Source organism: Tubulanus polymorphus, chromosome 3 (genome assembly GCF_964204645.1).
Source record: "Tubulanus polymorphus chromosome 3, tnTubPoly1.2, whole genome shotgun sequence".
In the NCBI taxonomy this organism is placed as follows: Eukaryota; Metazoa; Nemertea; class Palaeonemertea; order Tubulaniformes; family Tubulanidae; genus Tubulanus; species Tubulanus polymorphus.
In genome coordinates this window covers 21181536-21202802 of record NC_134027.1, presented here as the reverse complement: position 1 = coordinate 21202802, position 21267 = coordinate 21181536, and the positions used below count along the sequence as shown (strand labels likewise).

The window sequence follows — 21267 nt, the reverse complement described above, 5'->3', positions numbered from 1 at the left end:
AATAGATATTATTACACATCTAATATGGCCACTAGGGTGGTCATCTTGAACTTTTGTCGGCATGATTTAGCCTGCAATTCTTTTTGAATTTCCATGAAACTTGGAGTCGACAGGTTATCTTGTCTAGACTTGAACCTACAATTCTTACAGTCTTACAGAGTACATGTATTTGCTGTTCATTATTCGGATGCAAAATGTTACATATACTTGTCTTCATTTGTTTGCTACTACTGTTTGCTAACCTGAGGAAGATAAACTGGACATTGCCACATTCTACCCACATTAATGAAAATTTTGTAAAAAGAAAATCTATCAAACATTTTCTATGCGATCTATGGTTTTCCTTATACCGTTTTAGGGGATTGATTTGGATAAAGCGAATCTACAAATTCACGTATTTCAACTGCACGATGACGGGCCGTCTGCGGAAGAACTCGATGACGAAGATTTGGCAGCAGCCAATCATTGGCTTTTACCGTGCGCTGAATTCGACGGCTTGTGGAATAATCTAGTATTTGATTCTCACATCAAGCAACAGGTTCAGAAAAATGTTCATTTAATATTTCAAAATGCTCATTAGTTGCTGTACAGTAAATTAGATAAAAACCCACTACGTACAAATTAAAGGAGTTTTTTAAATCGAGAATTTATTTAATCAAAAATTTAAAATACGCGACGTTTTGATCTCACCCTGGAGATCATCGTCCGGTTTTACATGAATAAACTCTCGATTTTAAAATTGTTTAAATTTATACATAGTGGGTTTTTATCATCAATTCACCACGTTTGAGTGTGGTTATTGTACTATGCTGTACATTAGACTTTGCAACTCATTCTACCAAATTGGAAATCAGAAAATTGAAATAAATTATAAATCTTCAACTCAAGCGATGTTCTGGGTTGAGAGTCTACTACTATGTTGCAGAGTCTACTAAGATTTTCTAGTATTTATATTTTCATTTATAATGATTAGTTATTCTTGTTTCATTATTATCCGATTGAGCCCCAGCAGTGGATGGGCTCCGCCACTGTGATCAGCTATGTTATCTTATCGCGTTTTTCGATAGGAGCTGCCATCTCGTATTGGAGCGTTGCTACTTTAAAATAAGCGCAACATTACTCCTTTCTAAACCCGAGAAAGTAAATACCAGTACGTGCTGCCGCCTGGCTTTCAAAACTAAATCCTGTTTGAAACATCACCTCAGGCACCGACAGATATATGGCTCAATGGGTTAACCATATTGTTTTTGATAATTCAAGTCCATTTGAAATTGTATTTCATCACATATCCTTTTATTTTCTATTCTTTTCTATAGTTTTGTTCTTGCTTTTCAGTTAATACAATATGCTCGGACAACATTGTTATTTTCCGACAGGAAAGTCGACAGTAATGTGATATCCTGGAACCGCGTAATTCTTTTACACGGTAAGACTTTGTGCCCCGATTGGGAATGTACAAAATCCTCTTATCCCATCAGATGTCGTGACTATACCATCAAGGTTCATGTAGCTGTCAAAACTTGTAATAGTTCTTGTAAACTGGTAATTAAATAATTTCAGGCAATCCACTAACCATTACCAACTAAGCTTCCTAATATATACTATATCCGCAAATTATCATGATTTTTATGGAATGATTGAAAAAGCTACAGGCCGGTTGTAGTGTCCCGGGGCACTTGTTAAAATGAACCAAATTGTATGATTATTGAGACTAAGTAATATATTTTTACAGAGATTACTTATTTGATTTCTAAATTACGTAAGCACAAATGTGGGACATGTTTATTTGTTATGACTTACACTTCTTGAAAAGGCAGGAAATTTATACTTGATAATTTAACGTACATTTTCTCCCAACCTGGGGCTCGTGTTCATTTTGCCTAACTGCCTGGAACTTCCGATTTTCTCGATGAAGTCTCATAGTTCATGGATCTATTTTTTGCTCATAAATCAGGGTAAGAACTTGTAGTCAGAATTTGTAATTAAGTCACATTTAAATGACAAGACTTAATTTGCATATGGAAAGCATTCTGCAAATTGAAGCCCTTGCTTACACCCTTTCAGAATATGTATGGTTTATAGGGTCGATATAGGGCTTATTAAAGATTAGGAGTATAAATAAATCCATTAGGTATGCCTGTAGTGGCTTTAGTATTTATACAGGTGTGAATTCTATCCCACCTACCTACAACCATTTTACAGTACGATTAAAACTCATTTCAGGGCCTCCTGGAACTGGCAAGACATCATTATGTAAAGCATTAGCTCAAAAACTGTGTATAAATTTATCCGAGCGCTATCGGTACGGACAGTTAGTCGAGATAAACAGCCACAGTTTATTCTCGAAATGGTTCTCTGAGGTAAGAGCGGCTTTTTGGAAGTATTCCTTTAACGTCTTATTAAGTGATAGAAACTATGAAATCAGCCAGGTGCAAGTGAAAGAGTTGATAAGTGATTAAGAAAATAACTGGCGTGAACTGAAACGTTCACTTATTTTCCATTTCCAAATTTTTTCAAATGATTACATAGTTCAAAAATTAAGACGGAAATGTAAATATGAAAATTCTGACAATGCAACTGATTTTCTGTGTAATCGACAATTTCAGAGCGGAAAATTAGTGATGAAAATGTTCCAGAAAATTCAAGAACTGATAGACGATAGGGATTCTTTAGTTTGTGTGTTAATTGATGAGGTAAATGAACACGGTCGATATTGAGACATAATTCAAAATGATGGTTAAATTTGAGTCTAATAATGGTGATTACTTTTTGAATAGGTTGAAAGTCTAACAGCAGCGCGGAAGTCTTCGATATCTGGTTCCGATCCGTCTGATGCTATACGAGTTGTCAATGCTTTACTAACTCAAATTGATCAAATTAAAAGGTAAGCATGACGTCACCTGAATCTTCGTCATCAAGTTCTTCCGCAGACGGCCCGTCATCGTGCAGTTGAAATACGTGAATTTGTAGATTCGCTTCATTCAAATCAATCCCCTACGGGCACCTGCTAACATTAACAACAACAGTGAGCAAGTGCTGAAATTGCTAATTTAAAAGTTGTATATCTCAGTAATGGCTGAAATAAAATTCGAACTAGTGGCATATTTGATAAGTGTGAATATATCGCCTTTGAAAATGTTTACGCAATATTTTGTGTAGATGGTGTATGCCCGTTAAATCATTGGTTTATCAAACAATTTTAGCTATTTTTCAATGGCACTTCATATGCAATTCTAACACTGTCTTTTGCACTTATTGTTTCTTTCATTTATCTCGTAGGAATCCTAATGTGCTCATACTGACTACGTCCAATATAACTGGTGCTATAGATTTAGCGTTCGTTGATCGAGCTGATATTAAACAATATATAGGACCCCCATCATCAGCTGCTATATTTAAGATTTTACATTCTTGTATTTCTGAACTCGTTAAGGTAGGTTTTATTTCACTTTCTAAGAGCTGAAAGGTGACTAGGAAATGATAGTACGATAACCACACTCAAACGTGGTGAATGGATAATAAGATAAAAACCCACTATGTAGAAATTAAAAGAATTCTAAAATCGAGAGTTTATTTATTCAAAAAATCTAAAATGAAAAATAAACAACGTTTAGATTTCACCCAAGAGATCATTGTCAGGTGTGGTACAGAATCACACCTAATGATGAATCTCTAGGGTGAAATCGAAACGTTGTGTATTTTACATTTTACATTTTTAGAATAAATAAACTCTCGGTTTTAGAATTATTTTTATTTTTACATAGTGGGTTTTAATTTTTACATAGCGGGTTTTTATCTTAGTGACTAGGAAATGTTTGCAAAGAGTTTTGGAGATCCGGTGCTACAGCAATTAAAAGCCCTACCTGGATTAGTGCCAGGTCTAACTGTCTTGACATTAGATGATAAAAAGCGGCCTTATGACAACGTTCTGAATTTAGTCCATTCCATTTTTAGCTCCGCTGTGACCGTCGTCGTCCGTCCGTCCGTCCGGTGTTCGGTGTCCGGCGTCAACTTTTTCTTTATATCCCTACTAGTCCTACAGTTCTGATGGGATCTTGATGAAACTTGGTACGAATGATGTATGGGGGAGTGCCTACAAAAGTATAGAGCCATACTTTTGATTTTGCATAAATTATGCAAATTAGGGCTATTTTTAGATTTTCACTTAAATTGCTACTTCTACTCCAGTTTTCAGTAGATTTCAACCAAACTTCATATGAATGGTCTCTTGGGGAGTGCCTACAAAAGTATAGAGCCATATTTTTGATTTTGCATAAATTATGCAAATTAGGCCTTTTTTAGATTTTCCTTTCAATCGCTACTCCTCCAATTTTCAGCGGATTTCAAACTTAGTATGAATGTTTTTATAGGGGATTGTCTAAACCAGTATAGAGCCATATTCTAGATTATGCATAAATTTTGCAAATTAGGGATAATTTTTTTAGATTTTCACTTAAATCGCTACACCTTCTTCAGTTTTTATCAAATTTGAATTAAACTTTTTATGAATGATCTATGGGATGATGCCTACATAAGTATAGAGGATGTTTTGCAAATTAGTTCTATTTATAGATTTATCTTGTCTTCAAATCGCTACTATTCCTACAATTTTAATCAGATCAATTCCAAATTTGGTATGAATGTTCTATGGACCAAGGCCTATAAAGTTACAGAGTCATTTTTTAGAATTGTCCCCCTAGGGGCGCCCTTAGGGTGGAGTTTCTATTTCTTCAAATCGCTACTAGTCCTACAGTTTTAATCAGATCAATTCCAAATTTGGTTTGAATGTTCTATGGACCAAGGCCTATAAAGTTGCAGAGCCATTTTTTTTATTCTTCCCTCAGGGGTGCCCCTTGGGGTGGAGTTTCTATTTCTTCAGATCGCTACTAGTCCTATAGTTTTGATCAGATCAAGTCCAAATTTGGTATGAATGGTGTTTGGACCAATACCTACAAAGTACAGAGCCTTTTTTGGATTTGGCCAAAAGGGGGCACCCCTAGGTATGCAGCTTCTATTTCTTCAAGTCACACGCGGAGCTATATAAGCCGATAGGCTCCTTGTTAGTTCCTTTCATCCTTTCAAAAATCTTCTTGATCGGTCAAACAGACAGACCAGTTTTGACATTTTTTGACCTTCCAACGAGACTGATCCACGTCCGTTTTAAATTTTAGAACGGACCGTTTCTCATTGACATGTTTAGCTAGTCCAATTAAATCTAAGTGTGTAAAAGCTATATAAAACTCTTTCCATGATTGATTGATTTTATATTTGTAGACATCTATTATACAACCAATACAACCATTGGGGAAGCTGTTGAATTTACGAGAATTAGAAGTAATGGGATTCGTCGATAACAAAACGACTCGATTGAGTCTGAAATTACGACATATATCGACGTAAGTTTGTTTAATCACGAATTCGCTTTCCATAGAAGTTTTGGGATATCAGTACTGATAGTTAGTTTCCCATCCCAAACTGCTGGGAAAAATTTTTGAAAATTACTCCATAATGAATTGCATCAAGATTTCAAAGTTTTTGACTGGTGCTGACATCTTTTAAGGCAAATGTTAAAATGTCAAGAGATCCAAGTCGAATATCATGGCTATATTATATGTTTCATGCAGCCTAGATCTTGTGGTGCCTATTGATTGCCCAGTCTATGGCGTAGATGTACTGCCGAAATGAAACATCAAATTTACCTGTTAAACTTTTATATCTTACTAGTCGAACTTTCATATTCTACCCATCAAACTTTCATTCTTAACGTGCCATAACTAAACATCAGATTTTCAATAGTGACTTGGTATTGACAGTATATCCAAATTCAGATTTGGAACTTTAAATGCAATGTTTTGACTAAGGATTGTCAGGTTAATGATGTTTCATTTTGATGGTATGTATCACAATATTTATGAATGACATTGCTCAACAAGAGTAGTGAAAGAAGTCAAATTCTAACTGTGGAACTGGGCCCAGTTCCACAGTTCTGAGTTAAGATTTGACTCTGGGTTAACTCATTGAAAATGAACTAACTTTAACTTAGGGTTAACTCTAACTCACGACTGTGGAACTGGGTCCTGGGTCCTGAATTTAACTTACTGGAGGTAAAAAATGTATTTGAAAGAAAGAAATGAAGAAAGTTAACTTCTTGTAAATAAGTAGATTGAAAATTTGCGAAATTCTGGATGGATCCGTACTCCAAGTAGTAATTTAAAAAGGCTTTAATGATGGTAAATCTATATCAATGCGCAATTTCTTTTATCTTTATACAGGATTGCTTATGGCTTAAGTGGACGCACTTTGAGAAAGTTGCCTTTCATTGCACACGCTGTGTTCGTTCAGGTAAAAAAAAATCCTGAATTACTGAATCGCTATATGAATCAAAATTTTATTTCTTAGTTAAACAAGAGTTTTTTTCATTCCCTCAATGAATTCTATATCGTCAAACCACGGAAACCTTTTCACATTGAAAGATTTCGTTTGAAAATATTGAAGACCTTTTTTTCTATTTATCTGAATGTATTTTAACATTCAAATAAAGTGAATTAATAACAATAGTTTCTCACGTAAAGAAATGAATAAAATAACTCGGAAACTGGTGGAAATTGGGCGCATTATTTATTGGGCACATTTTGCACATTTGCAAAAAGATTTCAATGATTATTTAGATATGTTTCATTGAAATTTCGACTAAGACTTTTATCTTATTCTTATCTGCATGCTTGTATCAAATCGATATAACAATATATATAATCAATATATAGGTACTCCTGATTGAAATAAATGTTGTTTTTGGACATTTGTATTTAACTACATATTATTCCAATTGAAATGTGCAGTTAACCTTTGACATTTTTAACTGGGGTTTAAATGGTATTCCCAATGCCTTTGATTTCTGTTGTCAACTTAAAAGAAACGATTGTTTATAGATACTGAATTGATATGATTATAATGTGTGTTGCCTGTGCTTGTGTGAGTAGTAGTTAATTGTGTGGCGTGTTAGCTGATTGCCCAAACAAGTTGCTTACTGTCTACTATTGTAGAAGTGTGTACAAGCAGACACAGGTCAAATAGTGTGTAGACATATCCTCCACCCATAGTAATTAATAGCATAGAGATATATGAGATGTGTGTATTAGCGTATTGAGTTCAGATTATAGACAATCCACTTACAATTATGATCACTAGAGATATTTGAGAATACTTCGTCTGCCTACGGAACCGGACTAAACTACTAGTATAGAGATATTCGAGAAAATGTCATCCGCGTGTATAAAATTGGATTTTGAATAGTTAATGTAAGAATATTACATTAACACTTTTACACTGGGATACCTCTGGGGAGTAGGTGATTAACACTTGATGCTTTAAACATCTGTACACGGATTATATACGTTAGATTGCGGATGGACACGCATACATGTGGATAGATTGTGGATATTGTGTAATGCCAGTTTAGACTATTTTTATTCGTTAAATAAATTTTTATTCGGATTTTTATTCGTTAAATAAAATGAGCCGCACTGGCGATGACGAAATAGACGAGGAATCGTTGAACGAATTGGACGTCGATTCGCTGGCAATCGACGTCTCCGATCAGCAGACTATCTACGACGAAAAGGAGATCGATATATTGACACGAATGCTCGAATTGGAGAAACAGTTCGAGTTGGCGTGTCGTCAGATCGATTTTCTCGATCGCAATCTGAAACATTTGGAGGTGCGATTCGATCGATCGAAGGAACACTCCCTAGTTCGGTATCGGGAAAGTATTCGCCGGCGAATCAACGCCGTGATGGAAGTGCGCGAAATGTTCTATTTGTACGCGCGAAAAAAAGCCGAACAAGTGATCAAGCTCAGGGAGGACAATGTGACTACTACAGAATTATAGCCTTTTCATTGGTTACAGAGGATGTATGTATGTATTTTAGGGACCATTCATTTCCATAAAATTCCACTCTCTCCTGTACCCAAGCATACATTGAATTAGAGCCCCCACGTACGTAAGTGAGAAAAAAACGTACGTTGTTAACTTTTTGGTTTACCTTTGTCAGCAGTATGAGGTTGGCATTGAGCCAATTCACGTAAAATCGCGGTAAAACTATAAGTATAGGTCGAGGTCTGAATATTTTAGTGATAAATTCCAGGATATAAAACGATCTAATACTACACCCAGGTGTTTTAGCTTCCGCATCCATAAATTGGAAGAGGTTTTGTTTCCAAGACTCATTATTCAGCCACCCTCTGATATGTGACATCATATGAATTTTATTTGAATATTTTTCATATTGTGAAAAATATTAAATATTAAATTTTGAAAATATGAAATAGTTTACCAGATAACCAGTCCCAGCTGATACCATATCAGCATAGTCATCTCTATGGTATGACTTGTAGTACTTACTGTCATTGACTCCTGGAGTAGAACTGTTAACGTAAGAGACTTGTGACTTGCAGAATGGAACTAATGATTTACGACTTAACACTAGAATTTCCCTCAGGACATATGCCTGTAAATAGGACAGTCATCCTGATAACAAAGATGACCAATTGTCTGAGAATATCCGAGATGAATTGAAATGTATTTTTGTTAAATAGAACTCATGACTGGCTGTCCTTGTTCTTCATGTATTTTAATTATGTTCAGTGAATCTCGGTTCAACAGTAACCTGCTTAGTCTGGATCTGTTTTTAATCTTCTTTCAATTTCTATTTCGATGGTTTGATTTTATCAGCCCAAAATGATTCGAATTCTACTCTACCAGCTTATATAGTTAGCAAGCTTGAGGGCATTTTACCCTTCGTCATGGTGGTCATATCTGATTTCTTTCAGCTAGTTAATCTCTACCATTCCTGGAAGTTTCATTGCTTGTTGCCAAAAGGGCGTAAATTACTTGTTTCCAAAATAGTGCAAATTGCTTGTTGCCAAAATGGCGCAATTTTTCGACTGAACTACCGGATTTATAATTTTAATCTGCTTTTCATTGCAGACGCCAACAGTCACGATGGAGGTATATTTGGAAGCCTTGGAGAAAGCCGTATTAAAACAGTTTCAAGAAATAAAAGAACTTTCAAATGAATGAAAATCGCATATATATAGTATAGTTTTACAAATGCATTTCAATGAAATTTCGAGAAATTGGTTCAATACGTTCGTCCTATAAATGATTCTCACGTATGTTCATCGATGTTTTGTAAATAAATATAATTCTTATATTTAAATAAAAATACACAAAATCTTAGTCATAACGTGGACTTTTAACTCTGGTTGTCATCGTCGTCTATGAAAGGAAGTTCATCCTCAAATCAACGTCAAGCTTCTCGAGTCAGTAAAATAAGACTACCTTTATTCAGTACCTCAACCACTCAGATTTAGTATCAGTAGTCCGAACCAGGAACACCCCTGTTCTCTATTCAGCATACAAATCACTGTGAAGCAGTGCCAGTACTGGGTTTGAACCAAGGATACTTGATGATCATCTATTCTGCATCCAGACGACTAGGGGTCTCATCACAGTCAGTATCTAGTCGATATAAAGTAGACATCACCTTATGTCAGACCAAGATCATCTGTTGGATGAGGCTTACTGTATACTGAATGCTGATTTATTATGACGAGAGATACAGATTGGTAAAAAGAAGAAAGGAAATAAATCAGAAAATCATCTTGTTAGTCAACTTGAAAGAGTTGAGCATGTCCTAGTAAAGTGAGATATACGTCACAAGCCAATCAGAATTATGTACACTAGGAAAAAAGTTCTAGTGAGTAATGGACACGTACATGTTAATTAAAATCACACAATATATCAGCAGCAGTTATACCAGCAAGTTTGGTAGTTAACTGGTATCCACCTCTTGATTACACTCAATTCGAAGATTAATTTATTTGGGAATCCAAAATGGTTTTGGAAAAAGATTTCTTGGAGGGTTATAACCAGCATTAAATTTTGATATAGATTTTCCCTGACTTCACGATTTAATCAGAACTTTTGCAACAATAATGGTGATTTAGATAACAGATAATGAAGTTTGCAAAAATTAGATGCTCGTAAAAATGCCTTTGGTTTGTGATTTGTTGTCATTTAGGAAAGTGAGGGTAGTTTATACAAGGGGGAGCAAGGTATTTTGCCGAGACCAACATGAGCCAAGATGAGTACCATGTGATGCGAGAAGCACTTTCGGGGTAAAGTAAACCCAAGAGGATGGTGGTAACACAGGCTAAGTCGTTCTCAAATGGCAGTTCAGTTCTGAATGGCAGTTGTGAGATATACAGAATGAATTTCCATTAAATTTACTTGCATCCAGATTAAAATTCAAATTGGGACTCCACATGACGACAACTTTATATAAGTACCTGTAATGCGAGACTATAGTTGAGCATGGAGGTTTTTTTTACAAGAACCTGGTACCAAATCAAATGATAACAGAAACCAGCTGTCATAGAATTATTCATCTAAACTTTTATTATATTTATTCAACATTCATTCAATATCCAACATTCATCATTTCATAATCATATCAATTAGTATCATAAAATTAGTTTATTCTAACAGTAAAACTCTGCAGCACATAGGTACAATGACAAACCCATAATATCAAAACATCTGTTTCACGTCTAATAGTCAACTATTCATTTCGAAAAATTTATTGCATGTATATTCATTGATTTGCATTAATGTCATGGAATATTCAACAACAAATTGAAACATGATACACAAAGGATTTTATCATTAACTAGAAACACAAAGTATTGGTCTATTGACTGCTCAAATATGCCAGCAACATTCAGACAACCCAAGTGAGCAAGCCAATCATATTTCCTGTTTCATACTTCAAAATCATTAGCTGGATGAAACATGACTTCTGGGCCTGCTACAGCACAATCTGTTTACATGGCAGAGTATCATCAGATTCAAATTCCTAATGTAGCACATTGCCACTCGGGTTTGAATATAGGGAGAAATGTGGCCGAGTCTCACACTACCATCTGGTTCGCATCCTTGTATCAAGACGCTAATTAGAATTTTTTTACTAACAGATAGCTCAGTTTTAGGACCATAAATATTTTTCTGACTCGAGCATTACCTCAGTTGAATATTTATACAGGGTGAGAATCTTTCAATTAGTCAAAGATACACAATATCCGTGTATGATGATCACGAGAGAAATCCCCCAATAACATAGCCAAGATTGAAATTTTTTTTATCAGAATGATTGTATTTGAGGAGCAACGTTTCGGCTAACAACTTAACCATCATCAGGAGTACGCCTGATGATGGCTAACAGTTGTTAGCCGAAACGTCGCTCCTCATATAGAACTTTTCAATCTTGGCTTTGTTATTGTGGGATTTCTCTAGAGAATCTTTCAAATTTAATGACCGCCTGATATCCAAGTTGATCGGATCTGACTTGAGCAGGAGCCTAATGTAGCTTTTAAATCAATATATTCCGTCAAACATTCTAACACAAGTCACATAATACATAAGTTAATCATAATAATTATAAAACTACAACTCTCAAGAAAATAGCAGATTCTGAGTAGTAGTTAAATTATGCAATACCGGGTAGGTATTTTTTTTCGAAGAAAAAAATTACATTAAAAACCATTAACAACAAACCCTTGTAACAATAAAGGCCCTATTCCAGGGTATAATATTGAGATCGTATTAAGTGGAACAACCTATGAGATAAAAATTTTCTCATATTTTGCATCGAACTTATCGTTTATAGAATAGGAGCTGTTATAACGGGGTTCCACTCCAGCAGATATAGTGCTCAAGGTTTTTACTAGTGCCTAACTAGATTAAGATAAAATGGCTGAACTTTTCTCAGAAATGTTGCCTAGTCTTTGTCTATGAAGAGATAAAACATAAGAAATGGTCGAGGTCCAGTTTTGTCGTGCATATTGAAAATATGGAATGTAAAAAACTAAATCAAGACCTTTAACCCTTTCAGTGCGTCTACACCGCAGTGCGGTGTATGAATCCGTGATGGATATTGCTAGTACACGGCACTGCGGTGTATTGATTTAATTAGTAATTACTAATTATCTCTCTTGAAAGATGGCAGCACCTGTCAAACATAGTGAAATATTAATAACTAACGATATACCGCGCCAGGGTGTAGACGCACTATAGTGCTATTCCTGTCATTCAACACACTAGGGTGGAATTTTTCAGAATTTTCAAATTATCTTCAGCACTAAAGGGTATTAATTAGCCAGCACTGAAAGGGTTAATAAAGCTTTTTCATGACGATGGTACCTAAAAGCAGGTTTTGACATAGCTCTACAGTGGTTGAGAAACAACAACCGTGAAATACGATTGATGGCAATCTGGATTACGAACGCTATTTGCAGATTCTATTCCAGAATAGGAAGAATGTATTCCGGTCGAAAGGAGCAGTAGAGGCCAGTTGCTCTGTTTAAGATGACTAGCGGATAAATACAGTGATTACAATGGGCTTTTGATTGTCACTAAGTCAAAAATACAGTGGTTTACTGTAACCAATTTTTTTGCAACTGACCCATCGGAACAGTATCTCTGAAACAGTGGAGCCGAATCAAAACCTGCCTCAACGTGCATGAAAATTCTTATTTGCCGTGGCAAAAAATTCAATAAGTTGGTAGCATTACACAATACGGTAAAACTTTGCCTCTTTCTGAGTTGAGAATCAGGGAAATCGTTTTTTTCCCAAACAAAATTGTAATGAAATTCATTGTTATAGCCAGTTGACCAGTATCAAATAAGCAACAGACCGTTAACTTCCTAATGACTGACAAGTAACAAGTGTTTGAGTAGATGTTCAGGTAGAACACGGCGGTAAGCTGACGAATAGATGAAATATGTTGACCAATAGAAACGCGACTAAAGCCCCGACAGCCGAGCCAGCCTGCGTTGTTCCGCCGCAATATAACAATGCCTTCCTTCCTTCGTTACGGAATATACAAGCTATCGTCGCTTTCGTATATGAAAATATACTCGTCACAAGGATCCAACACGCCACCTACAATTCAAACAGAACATCTCATTAACAAATGGCTTAGAACCTCCTAAAAAAAGTTTTCAATAATTGAGTTCCGACGGAAACAGGAGCTGCTTTTACCCAGGATCGGTACCTTATAGACAGGTAAGTTTTATCAGCTGTTAATGATGCCATATTGAATACATGTAATGGTGACCGAGCCACAGAATTAGTTCACTTAGTTTTCAATTAAACAGCTATTGAATGTAGAGATGACTCCCCTCACTTAAGACGTTCAACATTTTGGCGATCACTTCTTGAAAGTGCGTTGATAACATGGCCGATGTTTGGTTTTTGGAAGAAGTGGATGTCCTCGTCAATCTTAGATCGGTCTATCACTGTTACGTCTTACTGGACCAGTGGTACCAGCTGATTTAGATTTTTGCACATTTTACCCACAGGGGTCATTGAAAGCAAAGACCATGACTAAGCGATGAGGACCCTCCCACATTTCAAAGTCAGTCCATGCAGACTAACTGGCGATATTGCAAACCCGGCTTTGAACTAAGAAATGACAACACTTACCACAAGAATTTGTCCGCCAACGTTGTCTAATAACGGTGGGTGTGGACTCGTGGCGGCGGTGTACACGATATACGCAGCCACGGCGGTGCTCGAATACGTCAAAATCTGTACGACTTTCTTCGATTTCGTCGGCGATAAGAACGCGACGAAACACGCGACCGGATTGGACACGCTCGCCAGCGTCACCGCTAAATGATAGGTCATTATACCGTACGGTAAACACGAGTACGATTGGATGGACGGCAGCAGTCCGTTTCCGAGAGCATTTATCCAACTATTCAACACTAGCAGATACACGTATTGATATTTCGTTAACGGCAGAGGGCCGGATTCGTTTTGATTTCGATCGGCATCGTCGTCAGGGCACAAACGAACGGCCGAATTCTCGGTATCGTGAATAATAACGTCTTCCGTCGATTCGGTCTGGCGGGGCTCGCCGCTGCTCGGGCAACAGCTACTGCGACGATGACGCTTTCGAAATTCGACCGCTCGTTTGTCGTCGGCGTCGTCGACGTTTTCCAAATAGACTTTCAGTTTCGCGTGCTCGCGGCGACAATACGGCAAATAGTTCAAACACGTGAACGCGCCTCCGCACAGCAGCATCATCGCGAACAGGAAGAAGAAGAACACTTCGACGGTGAAAAGCGGTTCGACGGCGACGGGAACGAGCTTCGACGTCGTCGCGTTCGTGCCGTTCACGTCGACGGGCACGGTGACGTTGACGCAGTCGCCGTTGCCGCCGACGCCTTGGATCAACGCGACGAGACTCGGCAACAATCCGCTGAAACCTTCGCCGATGTACAACGCGGTCATGTACTCGGGTTTAAACACGGCCATGTACGGCAGAAACACGACCGACGACGTACAGTCGACAAGCGCCAAAGAAAACGCTAGAACCAACAACGCCGTGCTGTGATCGACGCCGCCTATAAGAGTAACGCGATCCCAAAATATCGCCAGCAGCAAGCACGCCAGCGCGCCGACCGTTACGATGATATACACGACGCTGACCTCGCCAACTTTGCCGTTGCTGAATTTGTTCGCCACGGCGTACGCGATCGGTCCGATATTCGCGAGCTGTATTATCACGACGAGGTAGGACGGTAAATCCCATCCTTCGGGTAAGCGGGCGACCAGTATCGGTAATTCGACCCATAACCCGTTGATCGCCAACCACGAGCCGATTCCGAACAACCCGACTAGCAGATAAACGGCTACGGAGATCTTCTGATTTTTACAGCAAAATTCTGCCATATTCAAGTTGGAACGTCTGTCATATAGTTTCTTTTTCTGAAAAAAAAGAAGATCAACATGATAAAGTTTGTTTAATTCGGATTTCGATTTATCTGGTTATCACAGTGGTACCTTGTCGCAATGAACTTCAGAACCAGGTACGCACTCGTGAGTTAAGTTTTGACTCTTGAGAGTTAAAACATTGGAAATGAACTAATTTTAGCTCGGAATTAACTCTAATTCATAACTGTGGAACTGGATCCTAGGGATCGTTCGTTATATCCAGTATTAAATTATTAAAACTCCCCCCTATCTAGGAAGAAATTCTTGTGATAATTGTAATAACTGATAAATCAATATACCTGAGGTCCTAAAAACAAGGTTCCACTGTATTTACCATTTACCAATACATAGAATCTACTTCATAAAATTTTCTTAATCCAGATGCTTCATAAACTGGATTAATTTCATTGGTCCAAAATGATCCGCACAACGAAGCAGGTTCTATCGTACGGTAAACCCCATTTTAAATCAAATGTTTTCAACAGAGGGATTTTGGCGCGGTGACGAATGTCGAAGAGAGTTCCAGTCCGCGGATTGATACCTGCATGAATTGATAGTCGTTTCAAACTTTGTTTATTTGAGATAAATCTCGAACCCTTGAACTATGGAACCGAATTTATAAATGAACCGATCGAAAACTTGAGATATCTTGTGGCCTGTTTAGAAATAGTTGATAGCTGATTTAATGACTAGTTTTACATTTGCTGGAGAATAAAACTTTTTACATGATATTTTTGTCTTCATTTTCCATCTAATGATTTCCACATAATTTCCACTCCTATTTTTGTCCACAGTCCTTCCAAGATTATATGCGGAAAATGCTTGAATTTTGATTTTTCCCTTTTCTCTCTTTTTAACCTCTTATCAAATCTGTATTCCAAGTAATTAAGAAAGGCCTGAAAACATTCACCAACTGGACCTTACTGTGTAAATACAATTACCACCCTGAACTTACCTAAAAATTGCCATGTACCCATGAATGTCTAAGTCAAAACGTTCCCAATCCTTTTCCAGTTTGATTTATCAGCACTAATGAAATATATACTGCGTAGGACTGAATATCATAAAATATCCAGTTACTGCAGCTCACAGTTCAGCTGCTGAACTATCCACACAATGAGCTTAAATGTTTACGACAGCGAGTGTTATTACACGTGATTTTCTGCTAGTCCTAACGGGTCAAAGTTCATAATCCACGATTCATTGTCGTTTGCTTACATAAACTGGAATAATTCACATGTTTTATACGTATGTCATGTCGAAAATAATCCTACGCATATATTACCCCGATATTCATAATCCAGACATTCACTCTTCACAGTTGAAAAGCTCTTAATGACAAATTGGTACTCGCTTGCTGTGTACTATAATATTGTCTAAGCCTATATCTCCTCCGTATTAAGTGATATTTGTATCAATGTTCCATAAGCAACAATTCAGAATATGAATTAGAGCGCATGTTGCATTCAAGCCTTTTAGGCATGAGCTTCAAAGGGGGGCAACAGGCCTTCATATCTAATTTCATAATATCACAGGGTAGATCCATGATTTTCAAAAGGGGTGCTCTGCAGGGGCGGATCCAGGATTAGACATGGGGGGATTCCCAGGTTAAAATTACTCAGCAGTGTAGCAAGTGCCACTAGCACATAATTTTTTTCAATGAAAAATAGAAGCCTCCAGATGCATTTCCTGCATTTAACCAGTGAAATTTATCATTATATTTGACGTAGGAGTTACTAATGATTTTTTTCAGAATCATTTGGAATAGCAGTGGTAAAAGAAAAAGAAATGTTTTTCAGGCCGATTCTTGAACTGAAATCCCCCCTAGATCCGCCCCTGCTCTGCTGGTCATATTTAAATTTAGTGCTGAAATATTTAAAAATTGCGTCCATCATGCATTCTGAGCATTTTTAGGCACTGCTCGGTCATCTCATACATTCAAAATATACCTTATGCTTTAAAAAGAAGCGTTAATATAACAAACTGATAATAGACCTAATTAATACAACGGAAATTTACACCGAAGGTGCTCTTGCACCTGAAGCCCCCCTGGATCTACACCTGTATCATCATGTTAAACCTTATCCATATCAAAAGTCACAATCGAAATTAAATGACTAAAACTGGTTTTCAAAAAAGCTTTAAAGCTTAATATTCTAACGAAAATTATGCATAATTTATGAAGGAGTTTTTAAAAGACCTGCAATATTACTCAGTCACTAAGGCCTATGTTAATTGATTTTTTTTTTTAATTACTCAGTCACTGAGGCCTATGTTAATTGATTTTTTTGAAATATTTTCGTGATCTTCAATTCCATATGAATATATACCAGCGTATATACCAGCTGATGGCGGATCATTTGAGTGATAATGTAACAAATGGTAAAGATTGAGTAAAGCAGGAAATAATTAGTCCAATATTTCTTATATTAAGGATGGGCCTATAGGCCTATGCAAACTGTTATTTTTTCTATTACAGAACACTACTATCACACATTATGTTAGCATTTATTGTAACATTCTGTCAGCCAATACCTAGAGCTTGATTTACTGGTAGGCCTAGGCCTAAAATACAGCATTTCATTTCTAGTTAATTTCTCGTGTGTTTGCATAGGCCTATGGCAGGAAACGCGGAGCGTGCTACAAAATGTCGACCATGGGAGAAGCTAATTTCGACCAAGAATCTTAAAGGTTTGACCTTAGTAATGTGATGCGAGCTTTATTTTGCAGCTATCAATCGCGGGCCTAAGGTGAAATTCTGAACATATGTAAAGCCTGGATGATCAAAAGTTGGAAGACCAATGTACGAGTAAGTTTACTGAATAGCCTAACTGATATGTTGCTGTTTCTGGCAGCAGATTAACATTTTCTATGATGATGGATGAACAGTTATGCATACAGGGGATTGAAGGTACTCTATAATGATGATCGTTTAGTAGAGCCTTAGATATCAGATTAGATATCATATAGGCCTATGATGGAGATTATTAAAAATGCTGAAACCCTATCTATTGTAGAAAGGTACTACATTTACTGCACAGTTTGGGGACAGTTTTCTAAGCCCTTTAAACTTAAACCCCAGGGCCCAGTTGCACAGTCGTGACTTAAGTCCAAAAGTGGTCTTAAATCTTAAGACTGGTCTTAAGTTGTTAGATTAGCTACAGAACTAAGTTGGTCTTAGACTGGTCTTAAGTCTAAGCCATGACTATGCAACTGGCCCCAGGTAAACTCGATTTATAGTTAAAAGGTTCGAGACGAGAGTTGCTCAAAAGTAGGCTTAAGTTAAGCTATGGATAAGTGTGATAGGGACAATTAAAGGCTAATTTGATAGTTAACCTTCGGCCAAGTGATCCCTAGTCAATGAAATGAACTGGGGATACTGAGATAAGGCAGCATGTCAATTTTGTATGTTGGGACCTAGAAGCCTGCTAGTTTCGGGGTTTATTCAGATTTACAGGCCAGTTTCCCCGTAGCAAAAATTATTATTTGCTTGTAGATTTATTCCAATTTGGAAGTCCATTGGCCTTTTCTTAATGTCTGTTTTCAAATAAAAACTAGGGGTCCAGGGACACCATGCCCACTTGGGAAGTGGTTTCAAATGCTCAACAATCTAACAATTTCAATATTCAACGCCCCCTGGTGACCATTTACAAAAACCAACGACCTTGAAACTCACCACAATCATAGAACATGTCAGCAGATACGATTTTGTAATTGATTGTGATAACAAAATATGCCTCGTTACCAATTTAATATGGAAATACTAAGTCATTCTACTATTCAACGCCCCCTGGTGACCATATTCAAAACCCAATGACATCGAAACTCACCACAATCATAGAACATGTCATGAACTACAACTTTGCAATTGATCATGGTAACAAAATATGCCTAGGTACCAATATAATAAGGAAATACTAAGTTATTCTACTATTCAACGCCCCCTGGTGACCATATAGAAAAACTAATGTCCTTAAAACTCGCAACAATCATAGATGATGTCATGAGCTACAACTTTCCAATTGATTGTGGTTACAAAATATGCATAGGTACGAATATAATAAAGAAATGCTAAGATATTGTATTATTCAACGCCCCCTGGTGGCCATATACGAAATCCAATTACCTTGAAACTCACCACAATCATAGAACACGTTATAAGCTACAACTTTCTGATTCATTGTTGTAACAAAATATGTTTAGGTATCAACATAATGTTGAAAAAACTTTTTCCCACCTATGAGTACTAATGACACCAAGATGGCTGCCAATTGCGTAATAATTGGCTGATCAAAAATACCTGTCTCAGGTATAAAACATCCCTTTCCAAAGAATACCCATCAGCAATTGAAATGAGAAATGGCAATCCAGTAGGAAGCTACAGGACTCAGAATTCGGGCCAAAATTAACATTTTTGGGCACTTAAAAGGTCCTATATATACGACAGATCAAGGTTATTGATCAAGGCGTCTTCAAAATTTCCCTCAAAAAGTTCAAAAACGTGTAAAAAGTGCTGATTTTGGCGAACAACAATGGCTGCCAGTCGGCCATCTTGATTCTGGCAGGGCCATTTTTTGGGCTGAAGATGTGTCTTGGGTAGATACATGTATAAACCAAATATCAAGACATTACCTTGAAGCGTCTTCAAAACTTCCCAAAATAACTGGATTCCGTCTACTGACAGACGACGGACGAAAAGTGAACGCAATAGCCCGCTGGGACTTAAGTCCCAAGTGGGCTAAAAACTAACTGTAGTTAAGGTCACATTTCCACTATGTGGCACTAGTGTAAGGCCAATTCAATGTACCTCTGTTTACCTCTTGTTGAGGTGCTGAGTGTGAATAAATTTCATTTAAAATAACAATATTTCTCAAGTTTATTCTTACTGTTTTTAAAAAGCATTGCCTTTTCTACATTCTATCATTTGTTGTCCTCAACTGTATCACTGTATTAAGCTACATAATTACAGTGTAATTAGACAATTCTTAATCTTAAGATAAGTGTTATATGGTTAGGTTAACAATAAAAGCAGTTCAGTAAAATCAAGTGATTTAAGGTTAACCAAAATCCCGACGAACCTCAGTTATTATAGTCGACTAGAGGTCAGAGCAAAAATAACGAAAGGCACTATAGTCTGGTACATCCTTGCTTGCCAGATTTTGATAGCCGCACTAGCCGCAAACCATTCATTGGTCTATCTCACTTCATCGCCCACGATTTCTTGGGCAGACAGGTTCCCGCTCAGCGCCCACCAGTCTATATATCTAGCTAATCAGATGTGTAATATTTATAGAGCAAACGTCATGCTGGTGTAATTGCATCTGATTGGTTAGATATACAGACTGGTGGGCACTGAGCAGGAACCTGTCCGCCCAAGAAGTAGTGGGTGATGTAATAGACCAATGGAAGGGTTTGCCGCCAGGGTTTGTATTAGCGCGAGCTCCAGCGAGCAGCTATCAAACCCTGGCAAATGAGGATGAGTCTGGTAACGCATTTCAAAATATCAGCCATCTTGGAATTTCTAATATATTAGGTAGGTCAGAACTACTATATTGCGACGGCGGTGGATATTTTACCGTATACGGCTGAGTATTTATTACCGCTATTTTACCATACATCGTCGCTGATTGGCTGATTTGTGCCGCGCATGCGCACAGAAAATTCGCCGCTTAGAAAATTCAAGGAAAGTGTGGAGAACAGAGTTAAAGAAAATAGAGCGGACAGAGCTAGACTCGAACCCGGGCCAGTAAATTACTAGCGCAGCGTCATACCACTAGACCACGGTTAAATATCCACTTCGTATTGCGACCGTGCTCAGTCCCGTGGTCGATTTGTGGACCAGTCACCAGTCCATCAATGCAACAACGAACTGACATTCGGTTTAACTTAAGGTCACTAATAGAGTCAACTAAATCCAGTTTAACTACAATCCCTCGATAAGACCGGAATTTACTTGTAGACCCGACCTACAACTCACCTATGCTCTACCACTGTCAAAATCAAATGCAAAAATAAACTGCATTTAAATTTAATTTGTAGTTGCATTTGTGGAAAGCCTAAATTAAAAGACGAAGCCATTCAAACACAGATTATTACCTTGTCCTTGGCTTATTTAGTCGCTCCCCTTATTTTATCCAATACGATGTTACAAAATCTGCAACATAGAAAACCATTAGCTTAATTTCAATTCGAGCCGGGGACATGCGAGTTCTGAAATGTACAAAAGTGGGCTGGGGTAAGTGAGTACGGATTACATAAGGCAATGCTCCGCAGTTGGCTGTGGCAATCGAGGATTCCAATTCTTTCGGAGCCAGCCTTTTATAGATCCATTTCCGCTGCTATAAAGTGCAAAATTCTATGACCCGAAATGACCACTACGCTGATACCTAGAACCTGCTGAAAAAACAAAAGCTAGAAGTTGTAA

General features: G+C 37.4%; 2 protein-coding genes across 7 annotated transcripts in view; one reads left to right on the top strand and one right to left on the bottom strand.

Moving 5' to 3' along the window:
- Nucleotides 1–9187, top strand: part of LOC141902435 (pachytene checkpoint protein 2 homolog) — a 76656-nt gene extending 67469 nt beyond the window's left edge. For all 4 annotated transcript variants that reach the window (XM_074790153.1, XM_074790151.1, XM_074790152.1 and 1 more), the window contains 9 exons: nt 359–538; nt 1336–1426; nt 2224–2360; nt 2607–2693; nt 2778–2884; nt 3280–3433; nt 5275–5396; nt 6273–6342; nt 8990–9187. In XM_074790153.1, the coding sequence (XP_074646254.1) occupies nt 359–538; nt 1336–1426; nt 2224–2360; nt 2607–2693; nt 2778–2884; nt 3280–3433; nt 5275–5396; nt 6273–6342; nt 8990–9082 (1041 nt within the window). In that variant the 3' untranslated portion in view covers nt 9083–9187. The remainder of the gene's footprint in view (nt 1–358; nt 539–1335; nt 1427–2223; nt 2361–2606; nt 2694–2777; nt 2885–3279; nt 3434–5274; nt 5397–6272; nt 6343–8989) is intronic.
- A 1292-nt stretch (nt 9188–10479) lies between these two features.
- Nucleotides 10480–21074, bottom strand: LOC141902487 (solute carrier family 52, riboflavin transporter, member 3-B-like). Of its 3 annotated transcripts, XM_074790241.1 has the most exons (4): nt 15143–15172; nt 14913–14993; nt 13548–14837; nt 10480–13004 (listed from the first exon to the last, which is right to left on the bottom strand). In XM_074790241.1, the coding sequence occupies exons 3-4, from the start codon at nt 14799–14801 to the stop codon at nt 12804–12806; spliced, it is 1455 nt and encodes a 484-aa protein (XP_074646342.1). In that variant the 5' UTR covers nt 14802–14837; nt 14913–14993; nt 15143–15172; the 3' UTR covers nt 10480–12803. The 3 variants fall into 3 exon arrangements, with proteins under 3 accessions (XP_074646342.1, XP_074646341.1, XP_074646343.1); XM_074790240.1 differs by lacking the exons at nt 14913–14993; nt 15143–15172 and adding an exon at nt 20940–21074; XM_074790242.1 differs by lacking the exons at nt 14913–14993; nt 15143–15172 and adding an exon at nt 15799–15931.
- Between the last annotated feature and the right edge of the window lie 193 nt (nt 21075–21267).

Coding starts and splice junctions, on each gene's coding strand:
- LOC141902487 (XM_074790240.1), bottom strand. CDS start 14,801: ATGGCAGAATTTTGCTGTAAAAATCAGAAGATCTCCGTAGCCGTTTAT. Junction 13,005..13,547: donor TTGGCGGACAAATTCTTGTG/GTAAGTGTTGTC, acceptor TTTGAATTGTAG/GTGGCGTGTTGGATCCTTGT.